This window comes from Ammodytes marinus, assembly GCF_949987685.1.
Source record: "Ammodytes marinus genome assembly, chromosome: 20".
Classification (NCBI taxonomy): domain Eukaryota; kingdom Metazoa; phylum Chordata; class Actinopteri; order Uranoscopiformes; family Ammodytidae; genus Ammodytes; species Ammodytes marinus.
Genome location: NC_137224.1, coordinates 21,250,017 through 21,265,382, shown reverse-complemented (window position 1 = coordinate 21,265,382; position 15,366 = coordinate 21,250,017). Strand labels below are relative to the sequence as shown.

At 42.1% G+C, this 15,366-nt stretch overlaps 1 protein-coding gene across 1 annotated transcript; it reads right to left on the bottom strand.

Annotated features, from left to right (window-relative positions):
• Positions 1-8,409: 8,409 nt before the first annotated feature.
• On the bottom strand, positions 8,410-9,495 carry LOC307266886 (uncharacterized protein; the record flags this gene model as incomplete). Its single annotated transcript, XM_080049004.1, has 1 exon — positions 8,410-9,495. The coding sequence occupies one exon, from the start codon at positions 9,493-9,495 to the stop codon at positions 8,410-8,412; it is 1,086 nt and encodes a 361-aa protein (XP_079905130.1).
• Between the last annotated feature and the right edge of the window lie 5,871 nt (positions 9,496-15,366).

Here is a 15,366-nt window from a genome sequence, read left to right as displayed (position 1 = left end):
CTGAGGGGGAGTGCAACAGCCAACCTGGGTCGTTTTCTGCATGTCATTCCCCTCTCTGCCCCCATTTCATCTGTTTCTCCAAACTGTCTAAAAATAGTCGTAAATCTAAATCTGCATATGTTTCCAGCTTCAAAAAGTGTGTGTGTTTTAAAGTCCCACTGTTGCTCTTCCCAGTGACTTCGCAGCATTATCTTGACCCTGTTTTGTTCCCAACCTCATTGCTGACTGTGCTCCTCTTTATAGCGCTTTAGAGCTGCCAGCAGCTTGTAGTGCCTGGATGTCTCACATATCACTGTTGACTGATGGGCAGCTCTTAGTCAAACCCTACGGGGGGATCTTAGTGCTACTCACGGCCTGAGAGACACAGACAAGACTGATGGAGGTCTGAGGTGTACGGATCAACCAGGCTGCAATCGACACCCAGCAGACCCAATCCTCTACTGCCCCATTTGGGATTTTGTGAAGCACTTTATGTTGACTTGGCTGTGTATGAAAAGTTAAAGGTTTTTTTGATGGTATTGACAGTATGTTAAATATTAGCAGATGCTGTGAGCTACTAAGTGTTTTGGTGTGGCAGACAGGCAGGCAAACAGGACCCAAATGCAAGACGTAGTAGCAAAAGAATATTTATTTAGCTCAAAAGGCAACAAAAAAGGCCAACAGGCAAAAAAGTCCAGGCGTACAGGTAACAAAAGTAATGCACGGAACAGAGGGAACATACAGGACAAGGACTCACCACCAACGACACGAAAAACCATAATGCACAGACAAGGAACAAAGGAATGACAAGGGGTATGTAGACTAGACACAACGAGACACAGGTGTAACACATTAGGGGAGGGAGCAGTAATCAAACAGGAGGGAAGCTTGCCGTGGAAAGACAACATAGTGTAGCAGAAGCACACAAAAAACGGCTCTTAAGAGCCACCCACTCTGTTCGATTGAGCAAACTTCTTGCAATTTGTACATAACATAAAATATGTTTTCTTATTCAAGCACTAAAGGTAAATATGTGTACATTGTAAGTAGTAGTTGTGTTCACATTCACAGGTATGTTTAATGTAAGAATATGGTTCAATTGAACTCACACATAATTTAGAAACCAGTAAGAACAAGTAGAAAGTAAAATGCACAAGCTTTCTGTATTCAGTCCTGTTAACTGTACTTATTTATATTTAAATAAAACAAAATAAATTAATTGAAAATCCAAGTGGAGTTATATTTATTTATTTTGTATATTTTATGTGTTGATCAGAAAAAAGCGAACATACATATTTTTATGACTCACCAGTTAAGCCGACCTCCTCCGCCACAGCCCTCCACGCCACTTCCTTCTTTGTCCGGTTCCCGGTAGCCGTAAAGGCTTGTATCATATAGGACCGGGTGCCGGCAAACGACTATAATAATCTGGTCGTCCATTGTTGTTTCATGACGTCAGAGTCAGTGTCAACGCTGATAGGCTTTCGCTTCAAAATCTCACACAAACTTTTGAGCGGTAGACATTGTGTTCGCGCCACGCCAAACGCATCATTCGCGTCTGTGCATTGACTTTGTATGGAAAGTGACCGCCCCAAACGCGTTTGGTGTGGACACAGCATAGAAATGTGGGACCATCGGGCTGTGGGAACATAGACACAGTCCCGGTGGTTATGGTCTTAAGAGTCACTTCATCCTATTGTCAGGTTCCTGTCTCCACCTGTGCCTCTCCAGTCTGCCCGAGGCGTTCTTCTCTGGTTGACATGAGTAGTTTGTCCCATCGCTCGTTCCTGGTTCCACAGTCCACCATTTAGGGAGAGTCCAGATTAGGGGTGTGCACGTGTACACATGTACACGTGTAACCGTTTATTAAATCATAACCGTTTAGGAAAAATCAATAAACGAAAACCGTTTAAAAAAAAAATCTTTAAATTTAAAATTTTCTTTTTTTCAAAGTTTTTAAATATGTTCTGGAGACACACATTTATTGATTTTACATCACTAGTAGGCCGTGCCGGTGCTCGACTCACAGCCACGGAAGAGTGATGAAAGATAACCTAAAGATTAAAGTTACTCGGTTGACGTGAACTAAGCTCGTAAGTAGCCCGAACTTTATAACACCTGTTCAACCTGCATGAACGTGGACATGTAGAAAGCGATAGGCTATATTAATCAGGAAATGAATGAAGCGCGATAATTAAGGCACACATGTCAGGCGAACGTGTGTGTGTGTGTTTGTGTTTGTGTTTGTGCCATGGACCTATTATAAGAGGTGTGTAAACGAGCGTAGTTCATTTCAACTGTGTGTTTACAGGCGAACGAACGCGTGTGTGTGTGTGCGCGCCTACAGGATGGCGGGCACGCGAAGACAATGACGTCACGGTTAACCGTGTACACGAAAAAAATTCCGTCGTGTACACGGTTAGACATTTTTGTAAACGTTCACACCCCTAGTACAGATGTACTTTTATGTGGCTGATAGGTGGAAGTATAAAATGTTAGCAGTTTCAAAATATAAGCATGCCATGTGTGAAATCAAATCACAAAATTAAAAATTTCTAAAATCACGCAATTATATGTAAAAATACCAAAACCAACAATGTTAATACATTAACCTTTCTTCGCCCTGTGACCCAGCAAAAACAAAACTTGCATTCATACTCAAACATAACAGTCGACACAATGACTTGATTGTTCATAGCAATGAACCAGAGAATTACTCCCTGAATCTTCAGCTCCCCTCGACACCAAAAAGCAAACATACAGTGGGGTCAATGTTCCCACACTTTTAAGATGTATTATTTTTTTTCAAAATAAGCCCTTTGTTCCTGAAATTGGTGATCAGGTAAAGGCATCACAGCTGGGTGATTAGGGGGCAGGGAGAGGTTAGAATAGGAGTGACACACACATACAGACATACAGTCATATGAAAAAGTTTGGGAACCCCTCTCAGCCAGCATTATAATTGACTCTGCTTTCACAAAAAAAAAGATAAAAGTGGTATGTCTTTAATTTACCAGGAACAGCTAAGTACTGGGATGTTTTCCAAACAAAGATTTTTTGAAAAGCAGTATTTGGTTGTATGAGATAAAATAAAATGTGAAAAACTGGCTGTGCAAAAATATAGGAACCCTTGTGGTTTTGTTGATTTTAATGCCTGTAACAGCATGTAAAACTGATGACTTCAAACACAAAGTTGGTTGGATTATGTTGTTAAGCCTTGAACCTCATAGAAATGTCTGTTTAATCATGAGAAAAGGTATTTTAGGTGCCTAAATGCAAGTTGCACTTCTCTTTGACTCTCTGCTGAAGTGAGACAGAATGGCATTATCAAAGCAGTTCCCAAAAGATCTGAAAAACAAAGATTGTTCATTGTCATGGTTTAGGGGAAGGCTACAAGAAGCTTTCCCAAAGGTTTCAATTGTCAATTTCGACTGTAGGGAACGTTGTCAGGAAATGGAAGGACACAGGCACAGTGGCAGTTAAACCCAGGCATGGCAGACCAAGAAAAAAACAGGAGCGGCATAGGTGGAGGATTGTGAGAATGGTTGCACACAACCCACAGATCACCTCCAAAGACCTGCAAGAACATCTGGCTGCAGATTGTGTATCTGTACATCGTTCAACAATTCAGTGCAATTTGCACCAAAACATCTGTATGGCCGGGTGATGAGAAGGAAGCCCTTTCTGCGCCCACGCCACAGATACAGTTGCATGGAGTATGCAAAAGCTCATTTAGACAAGCCAGATTCATATTGGAAGAAAATGCTTTGGACTGATGAGACAAAAATTAAGTTATTTGGTCTTTATAAAAAGCGCTTTGCATTGCGAAAGAAGAAAACTGCATTCCAAGAAAAACACCTGCTACCTACTGTTAAATTTGGTCATGCTGTGGCCACTTCAGGGACTGGGGCCCTGGTTAAAGTCGATAGTTGGATGATTTCAACCCAGTTTCAACAGATTATTCAGGATAATGTTCAAGCATCAGTAACAAAGTTGAAGTTGCGCAGGGGTTGGATATTCCAACAAGACAATGACCCTTAACACAGTTCAAATTCCTGCAGAGGGAAAAGTACAATGTTCTAATATGGCCGTTGCAGTCCAATGACTTGAATATCATCGAAAATCTATGGGATGATTTGAAGCGGGCTTTCCATGCTCGGCAGCCATCACATTTAACTGAACTGGATCGCTTCAGTAAGAATGTTAAAAATACCTACATCCAGGATCCAGACACTCATCACAGGCTACCAGAGGCGTCTAGAGGCTGTTATGTTTGCAAAAGGAGGCTCAACTAAGTACTGATGTCATTTTTCTTTTGGGGTGCCCAAATTTATGCACCAGTCAAATTTTGTTATGATGCCTATTGCCTATTTTCTATTATTCCAATAAACAAAATGACACTGCTGAATTGCTTCTGTTTCCCTAAGGTATGTCTTATATGAAAAGGAATTTGCTTCTTTGAAATCCCAGCTAATGATGAACAAAAATCCCCAAAATTAGAAGGGGGTCCCAAAATTTTTCATATGACTGTACATACTGTTCTCTATTATTGTATAGTTAGATTACTTAGAAATGTGGGACCATCGGGCTGTGGGAACATAATGTAGCATTTGGCAGGGCCAGACACTTCCCTCAGATGTAGATAGACCAGGGCTAAAAGAAAAGTGAATATTGGACATAACTTAACCGGCTGTAAATGAATGATTGTTGGTCCATAACTGCTTACATGTGTAAATATGGAACCGTCTGCTCACAAGTTCAACATATCAATTTCAAAGGTGGTGATGGGTCAATGTTGTATTCACAATCTGCTTCTGCAGCAACCCCCAAACAGTATCGGTGAATGCAGGTTTAATTACAAATATATAAGGTATTGTACTTCCATCCCACTCAAGATAAATTGATATCGTTCCCCTGACTTTTCTGCTAGCGCCACCGGTACTTTTCAAAAGGTCTAGATAGATGGTCTTTATTGACCCGGAATAAGATTTATTTCCTCAGCCACTACGTATTCCACACTTGCACTTGTTGGATTGCCATATAAACTTGTACTGACTTTCAGAAAATTGCAGAGGATGAATTCTAACAGCACGAAGGATTCCCTTAACCTTTTCCTTTTATTACAATTTACCGTGGTAGCAGCATGGATATTAGGATGACAATATCAGTCTGTCTGTTACACAACCACTGTGCCTATTTTTATTCTATTGTATTATATTCTTTTATACTTATAATCACAAATGAAACCAAAAATAATGACAGTAAAAAGTGCCTAGTTAAATTACATGGCAGTTCTTCTCTGCAGGTGTATAGGAAGTAGCTGTAATAAATAAGGTAGTCATATCGGTTGCAGTATAACTTTACAATACAATAGGAGAACAATGGTATTAATTGTAGCTGCAGTATTATCTGGAGTATAACTTCTCATTGAAATAATAACTTGTAAATATTAACTGCAGTATTGGCAAGAGTCGTACTTAACATTCCAAAAATATATTTTATCAAAATTAGCTGCAGTATTATATATATATATTTCAGATATTTCAATTCAGTATTATAATATATTAGTAAAGAAAAGTAACACAGAGACATTATATTTGTGGTTTGTAAAAAGGGTTTATTTTCAAAATATATCAATGTAAGCTTATGTTTCAACACACAAACATAAATCAATAGTTTAGCATTCATAATTGAATACTTGGCAAGATAATCATCTACCGGACCTATACAGGCCATCGGCTGATACCCCTAACTGTACTTCTTGCCAGTATATCGTTAAATTTGCGGCAGTGGCGAAGTAGGTAGGGAGTTCGCCTCTGGTGTGCAGGGTCGGAGGTTCGATCCCCCGTCTCCCCGCCACATGTCGAAGTGTCCCTGGGAAAGACACTGAACCCCAAATTGCTCCCGATAGTTAGCTTATGGCGCTTTTCCACCGCATGGTATCAGCTCGACTCGACTCGCATTTTTGGCGTTTCCACCGCAATTTCATGGTACCTGGTACCTGCTAGCGGCTGCTTTTTTAGTATCACCTCGCTCTAGGGACCAAGCGAGCTGAGTCGAGCTAAAAGGTGACGTCCGCAGACGGCCGGCCACTGATTGGCCAGAGAGTGTGACGAAGTCACAAGAGCGACATAAAGCAACAGCGCCGCAGCCAATATCTTCTAGTTCGTCAACATGCCAGCTAAAAGTAATAATAGGTCTTCGCCGTGGTCCACTTCTGAGGTGCAGACGCTTCTGTGTCTTGTGGCCGAGGATAAAATACAAAAAGAGCTGGACGGAGCCACCCGCAATGAAAAGGTGTACAAGGAGGTCGCCAAGTTGATGGAAGAGCATGGTCACTTCAGGACGTACGTTCAGTGTCGTGAAAAGCTTAAAAAGCTTAAAAGCGACTACAAGGCCATTAAGGACCAGAACGGCAGGAGTGGGTCCAACCGTAAATCATGGAGGTGGTACGACCAAATGGACGCCATTTACGGGCACAGACCGGCGAACAACGGGAGGGAGAGTGGCATCGACTCTGCCATGGGTTTGTTGGAGGCCATTGATAATGATGGTAAGTGTTTTTATGAACCCAGTCCATAGTCTGCTTGAAAGCAACATTCGATATTACTTATCCCATTAGTAGGCGGCTCTTTTTTTGAACAAACATGGATATTTTCACCCTTAAACTTTTGTAAATGTAACAACGCTTATCTCCTCTGTACGCGGTGAGCTCGCTTGTTATTAGCATTCAACGCTAACTCCATGCTATTTTATGTTTTGACTTGGTAGGAAGCTCATTTTGGAACACAGACGCATGTGAACTGTTATGTTAATTTTGTTGTTATTTGCCATATGGTGTGCACTGTGCATTTACTTATGTTGTGCATGTACACTTTTTGTTCAAGACTTCCTTTGTACAACCGAAGAAGGCAGTTTGGTCAGTGATGAAGCACCTTCGACACCGCCCAGAGAACCACCTTCTCCATCGTCCAGCACCACTAGTACCACTGGTAAGAAATAGTTCACATCATCTAGCTTTAAGCTTCAATTGTATTTTCCCAATACATTTTTTAAAACTTGCTTTGGTTAACCACCTCCCATTTCTACCTCTCTTCATTGTTGTCTAGGCAAGAGAAAAAGAAGCCTGTCTCAACAGGAGCACTCAGCTCAGGTGGCGGACTGTCTCAAAGCCATGCACGCTGGTGACATGGCTCAACAGGAGGAGACCCGGGCCCAGCGAGACAGCCACCTCCAGCTGCTTCTCAATGATGCCCGAGAAGCGAGGGAGCAGGAAGCTGCGTTGAGAAGAGAGGAAGCTGCGTTGACGAGAGTGGAGAATGCGGAGTTCAACAGATCATTCCTGGGTGTGTTGGGCCAGATTGCTGAGGCAATGCGTGACCGACGCGTGTGAACTCTCCCATCCCCAGTTTATTATATATATATATATAAATATATTCCACTTTTTTGTAAATAGTTTATATTCCACCTTTTTGTTTGAAAGTTTGCTGTGCTGCACTGATTTGCTCTTATTGTTTGTTAATAAATTATAAGTGACTTATGTGATTGTTTCATGATTTTTGTAATTCATCTGTCATTACAATGGTAGGAAAAGTCATTACACACTAAATGAATAACTAGTAATTGTTCTTTACCCTCTTTTGGATTGCATCTTATGAGGTGCTGTCTGTAAAAAAATTGTATTTGGGGGAGGTAATGTCATAGTGATACGTTCAATATAATCCTGTAAAATGTGGCAATAGGAAGTCTAATAACATATGGTAATGTCATATACTGGGGCATAATGTGGCAAAGTTATAAAAGGTATTGAAAAATATCACGCCTGTGGAGGGAGATTAGCCAGCCTGACTATACATCTGAATGAGGACAATGCTCTTGCAGACAGCCTGCCCCGCCTACGATTATAATATCAATGTATATCTCAAACTGTCTCCCCCTCCTCTTGTAAAGTAAAGTGGGTCATTGACGAGTACTCAGACCAGTCTCCCCTACTCAGATCAACCTGACCTCTCCCATGTTTACACGCCCAACCTGGGTGAATCTTTGCAAAGAAGCTGCATCATATTCTAAAAGAGATATTTTACCAAATAATAAATTATGTTTAAATATAAACTTTAGTGATAGCACCAGTGCTGTCCTTTTTCCCTCTAATATATTCATTACGGTTCAGAAAGGAACCAGCACCAAGTTCACATTTTTTAAAAGGTGTTTAGTGCATTTTCCCCGTCAAATGTTTTTATCACACGACTATTATTATTCTTAAATGTTTTAATCTTTTAGCATTTAATGCCAGTAAATCTTGGTAACCTTTACAAATATGATAAAACAAAAGTGGAGACATATATGAAAAGTACAAAAAGTTTAATGTTCTCACAATAAAATACAAATACAAAAGGTGAAGTGTATATACACATGGTAAATTCTAATATCTTAATTATTCTCCAACAAGAACTGCATTAGACCCTCCCGTACATTGATGCCCACTACATCCTGTGCCACTGCCACCCCAGGCTCAGCAGCTGCTGCTGGTTGTACATCCAACTCGGTCTCATAAGTCTCTCCATGATTTTCACAAAGGTTGTGCAGAGCACAGCAAGTCATAACCATAGACTTCACCAGTTGGAGATCAGAGTCGTTCCTTTTCAGGAGGCACCGCCACCTTCCTTTAAGCCGGCCAAAAGCGTTTTCAACAACCACCCGTGCTCTACTGAATTTTCTGTTGAACATTTGCTTTTCTGCTGTAAGTCGTCCTGTGTCTTGGAAGGGTTTCAAGAGCCAGTTCTGCAAAGGATATGCTGAGTCTCCTAGGATGTAATAGCCAGCAGTCACCCCTCCAATGTTCCTGGTGCGAGCTGGGAAGTGGTGCCCTTGGCTGGCTAACTCCCACAGTATGGACACTCTCAGAACCCTGGCATCATGCATGCTCCCTGCCAGTCCAGCAAACACGTTCCAAAACAGCCCCTTTCCATCGACAACACCTTGAAGGAGGATGGAGTGCCAGCCTTTACGATTAAAGAAGTCACAGTGATGGTCCTGTGGTGCAAGGATTGGTATGTGGGATCCATCGATAGCACCAACACAGTGTGGGAGCCCCCACCTGTTCTCAATGTAGGCAGCCATTTCGCGGAACTTCTCCTCGTCTGGAAAACGGATTTGTTCTGGCACCAACAATGTCTCTGCTGCAGCACAAAAATCCTGCACACACCGGCACACAGTTGTGATGCTGACTCCAAAAAGATGTCCAATACTCCTATACTCAGAGCCAGTAGCGAGCTTCCACAGTGCAATGGCCACTCTCTTCTTCAGGGGCACACATCCGCGATAATTGGTGTCTTGCCGCTCCAAAACTGGACGCAGTTTGTTGGACAAGAAGCCAAACGTTTCTTCAGACATCCTGAAGTTCTCCACCCACTGCTCGTTTGTGAAGCCGGGAACAATCACATCCCACCATTCTGAGGATCGGTTGTGTGCCCAGACCGACGGTTTGCGGCGGAAATTTTGTGACGAGAGTAGCATCTGAAACACACACACACAGGCTACATATTTTAGTACTTATAGCAATGGCTTGCAATCGTTTAAACGTTGTACACTGGACTTATTTTGTACGAGCTAGCTAGCATTAGCAACCGTTAGCTTACCTGCATTCGTCTTTTCTTGGAGGCTTGATTCCTCTCATCTTCGGTTTCACACTGTTGGATATACTCCAACACTCTCCGGGACTTTTCCAGTGTATTTTGTCTCGCCGCGTGCAGCCTTTTCTGACGCTCTTCTCTTTTGTGTCTGACAAAAAACACCAGACCGAGCAGCACGAATACCATCGCATCGATGTCCTCCATTGTTGTTGTTATGTGGGTTCTGTCCATGTGTGGGTTGCGTTGGTGTTATTTACGTCGCGTACAAAAATACGTCACAGCCCTTTCGCCGACGACCCCGCCCACGTCCAGGAGGTACTATTTTCGGTGGAAAACCACCCGTGTTACTACCAAACCGAGTTGAGTGCCTAGTGCTAAGCCTACCCTGCGTGGTAGCTGCTGCTATCGGTGTATGAATGTGTGTGACTGGGTGAATGTGTACAAAAACAATGTAAAGCGCTTTGGGTCTGTGATAAACGGAGATATAGCGCTATACAAGTCCATTTACCATAAATCATACATAAATACATACAGAAAGTCCAATATTGAATATTAGTTATTGTATAATGCCAATTTAATTCAAATATGCATACAATAAGGATTCTAATAATTAAATAAACAACAAGAAAGACACCTTAAATCCTATTTTATTTATGTTAAATAGGAACTCGGGACTCTGGCTTGGCTTGGTGCTCAATGTATTGTGTTTTGATGTGGGTGTTTGCGCGCTCTGAGGCGCCCTAATGGCCATTTATTTGTTTGTTTGCAACTGTTGTTATGTATTTGTAGTCTTGTAACTGTACTTTTACTGTATTTGAGTGAATGTGATGATATGTTGTTTGTGTGTTCAGATTTTAATTGGACCCCAGGAAGACTAGTCTGCCGCTTCTGCGTCAACTAATGGGGATCCACAATAAACAGGGAAACAGTTATAAATAAATGAGTTCATGAGCCTTGTTTTTCAAGTTAGGCCAAAATACAGTATACTGGACTGTGGTTGGTTGTTGCAGTTGAGAAAAGCTGACAATAGCCTCTGGACTGAAACAAATCCTGGATGGCGTTTTTCCCTGGTGCACGAAGATCTTGATTAAAGCCTCCACATACTATGACAGGCTGACAATTCATCGAGTCCAAGAGGCTGCATGTGTAGTAATTTCTCACATTGGGGCAACATTTATGTAGCGGTCACAAGTGGTTCAGATTAATTTTGCTATTAGAAATTATCTGAAGATTAATAATACCTTAATCATTTATTAAAGTTCAAGTTTGGGGCACCAGCTCTCCACTTAGGAGTGCAAAATAGCAAACATTTCTCGTTTTATCAATGGTTTAAAATGAATGTTGATTAAGTCTAGTGATCAGTTCAAATAAATAAATTTTAATAAAACCTAGTTTAATTATCACTATAAAATCTAAGAATAAATAAATTATTAATGAGTTCACAAATCTGATAATATATCCACAGTACTGAAGGTTAATGAATTATTGACGTGCAGAGGTTGACATACCATAAAATATCCACACAAATGACTGACAGACACTTCTAGTTACAAATAAGTATAAATAAGTTTATTTTAATAACAATGAACTTAAGGTAACATCATCCAAATATACCAGCAGAGAAACAAGTAATAAAAAGAAGAAACGTCTAGAAAAATGTACCTCTGTACAAAAATGTCTGTAGGGGTCAGTATGTGTGTGTGTGTGTGTGTGTGTGTGTGTGTGTGTGAACCAAATGGTGAACTACAAGGCAGGAGTTTTAGAGAACTACCAAAATGGCGGACAATCACGTGAAACAATAAATCATAAAACCAAAATGCGGGAAGCTTGAATTCCACGCGATCTTTAACTTTACAATTACAGTCAACACTTGTGTATACGTTAACACTACAGGAGTGGAATCGAACGTAACGTGAGAGTGTGTGAGAAAGAGAGAAATAGATAGTGAGCGCAATAGCACACAGGGAGAGGGAGAGAGGAGCGGAGGGGTGTTAACAAAGGCACCAACAGTAGCCTATTCCAAGTAAGGCAAGGCAAGGCAAGGCAATTTTATTTATAGAGCACATTTCAGGCACAGGCTTCACAGGGTTAAAATCAAATAAAGAATACAAATACAAAAAAAAGGAACACATTTAAAACATGGATAAAAATACAACATTTAAATAAAAGAATTAAAACATTTTACCAAAAAAAAAAAAGAAAAAAAAAATTACAGGTTAAAAGGGAAACAAGAACGTTTTGAGACCCGATTTAAAAGAACTGAGAGTCTCAGCGGACCTCAGACTCTCTGGCAGTCCGTTCCAGACATTGGGCGCATAAACGCTGAATGCCGCCTCTCCCTGTTTAGTCCTAGCTCTGGGGACTTTTAAAAGTAAGGGGAACAATTAACCCAAAAAGCACTTTTCCGTTGAGGAAAACGAAACATGAAAAGCACAGTAACAAACAATCAAAATCAAACAGTTTAGTGATCACTTTTCAAGTAAATCTATCTGCCCAGATAATTTAAGCCATTTTCTTACTCTGAGCCGCTCCAGCGACTCAAATCTCGTCCTTTTATGATTCCGGTGGGCGATTCCGCGATTAGGAAAAAAGACAAATATGAATTAAAGTCCAGTTGGTCTCGGTGCTTGCCAGCTTAAGAGACAATTCTGAGTCCGCGACCTCGGCGGGATCGGGGTGAATCAGAATAGTTGGCCCAGTCGACGTTGAGGAAAAGAAAGCGTGGGTCGCCTGCTCTCCTTGTGATCACAGGTTAAAAGAAAAAGAGTACCGGTGTTTCTCGCTTTGCTTCATTGAAGCCTTATAACAAAGTCAGTCAATCAGATTTTTACTGCGGCCAGCTGATAAATAAGAAAAACATCCTTTTGTTAACAAAGGAGGGAGAGTCCTTTGTTGCTCCAAAAACAGAGCATCCTCGATGTGTTACAAACAAATTTACGATCAAAAAGGAAGAGATTTGCTGTAAATGGCTTATTTTTACGACTCAGAAAAGGTTAAGCCTCCTGTGGACATGTGACCAACCACAGGGTAGGAGGAGGGGTCCAGTGACCTCTCCGGTAAGTCACACCTGGGGGTTTCTGTCACCAGATTCAAAACTGCAAGGGGAGGGGTGGCTTACATCCAGTTTATGCCTGAGCTGGGCCCCCCTGCTGTTCACCATGCGGTCAATCATGCTAAGCTATGTGTAGCCCTTTTATCTAAAAGCAGCCATATGGGTCCTGCTACACATGTTTGAAGGGAAAGCCTGCAGATTGAAACTTGGTCTGTACACAGTAGTGCTCTGACTGGAGCTTCCACTTTCAAAACTGCAAATTCAAGATCAGTCACATTGTGAACGGGCCTCAGCTTGAAGGCTTCTTCTGTAGTACATTGTCAATCCACCATCAGACTTTGTAGCCATGTCTGCTCTATTTGTGTATGACAATACGTCTGTTCCTCGCATGCATGTCATATTCTTCCAACTCTTAAGTTTGGGGGGGAAGAATGTTCCAGACAAATGGATTTCAGTAACACATAGAACGTCAGCAAGTCTGATTTTATAGTGGGATTTCATGTCCTCAATGTTTATTGAAAGTCCTTCAAAGTTGCGATGGATGATTGTCAGTGTTGGTCTGGTGTGGTCTGTTGATTGGCTAAAGTGCAATAGCGGTGCTGTAGTTTGGAATGAAGTCTTACTCATCTTCTCTGCTGCTTATGTGATATTTGGATCAGAATACATTTTATCTTCATTGAAGTTAATTATCTTTAGTCCTACAAGCGAGGTTGTGTGGCTTAGAGCAACATAGGCCATTTCCGCTTCAAAGACCCGCTTCAGGGAAACTACTGCTGAGGTCAAAGTCAATCCTGGCACTTTGTGCGCTGTGCATCCAAAGGCAAGTTGCATTGGGAACTGTCCGCGGACCAGTCCCCTTTTGCCAAGAGACTCTTCCAAATGGTCCAATGTACACCAATTCGTCTGTAGGGCCTTGAATTTTGCTTGTGAATTTTCTGTCCTGCTGTGGGGTTATTCAATTTAAGTCCAAGCAGCTTCACAGTGGATGGTCCATCATCAGTGGTGGTAACAATGTTGGCAATGGTTCCAAAGGTCCCATTTACAATCCTGTCCTCGATATCCACATTTCTTATCACATTGACCCATGCGCCTTCTGCAGCTTGTATTTTATTTAAGTCTTGTTTGTTGCCATTTCTAAAATTATTCTATCAACACAGACATTTACATCGATAGTCTGGCGTTATAATTGATTGGCCTCGGGTGTACTGTGGAGTGGGTAAGACTGTTTTAGTAGCAGGCTGGTATCCCCCCGATGCCGTGCGCTAGCTTAGCACGAGCGCACTCTGCAACTAGAAGGACTGAATTAAATGTGTTGAAAACGGTCTCCACTGATAAAGAACACCAAGGCTAACTTGGGAATAAGGCCCTATGTCTAAAATCCTGAACTACCCCTTTAAGGTGCGAACACACCAAACGCGTTGGGTGCGGTGGCCAAAGCGCCCAACGCACCTGATCTGGCACTTAGTCATTTTGTGTCAAAAAATTGTTCAACGCGCCCAACGTTGGTTCAACGCGCCCAGCTAGCCCAGCTAGTCTCCCCCGATATATTTATTCCCCTAATCAACCATGGCTGCGATCAGATGCGACCCGACACAACAGCGTTCATGTCCACACAAAAAAAAACCAACACGGCCAACAATTGTGCCAAAAGACAAATAAACAGCAACTGAACGGAACAAATAGCCTTAAAACAGCATTGCAGATTCACGCCACTCGGAAATGAACACAAACAGCAAGGCAGCACCATACCAAACACATTCACAGCAGCATTGTGCACAGGGCAGTAGAAAATAAAGGCAAGTAGCCTACATTAACCTACCTGGCTGTGACGGGACCGTGGCTGGCGTAGATATAGGCATAAACACCGGTGCTTCGCTGAACTCGTTGTGAAAGTTCCCCGGACTTGGCCGTTATGTTTGGGTTCATTGGCCGTTATTTGGCTTCATTATATGGAGGTGGTGGCCGCACACAACCGGGTGAGTTAACTAATGCTATCCGACCGGCGCTAACTTCGTTTATTGGCTAATGCACAGCCGCACATATTCACTGAATTAACCAGGAAGCCCATTCTCCTGGTTCACTTTCCCCACGTCTTGTAACCCAGAGCGGCTTTATACAGCACCAGGCAGCCAGCCGTAAATACATTTCCTCCTCGGTGTTGCCTCTGTGTTGTCCTCGGCTCCCACCGTCCTGTGACGTCGGGTCAAGCTCACCGCTGATTGGCCAACGCGGCTAAACGTCACGCGCTGGAGCGTTGAAAGTTCAATTTTTTCATCTCGGGCGTTGACGCTTTGGTGGTGCGTTGACGCTTTGGTAGCGCGGCTGCCGCGCCCAAAGCGCCGCTTTGCCGCGGCCAACGGATCCTCGCGCCAATGGTTCCCTATGCAAAAATAGGATTTTTCAACACCGCCACCGCACCCAACGCGTTTGGTGTGTTCTCACCTTTACTATTCAGCCTGGTATATGGTAACACTAAGTAGCTACCTATAGCTATACCACTTTTGTCTCAGTTATGCACTTGTGAGAGGAGAACAAGCACAACCTTAACACTGTGAGCACAGGAAGATATGTGCAATTTCTCCCTTTAGAAAGTGTCACATAGGTTACAACAATGGCAGTGATTCTGTAACATGGCAATAATGATTCATTTAAAAATTGATAAATTCAATAACAAACGTTGCCACCAAAATTGTAAAAGAAACC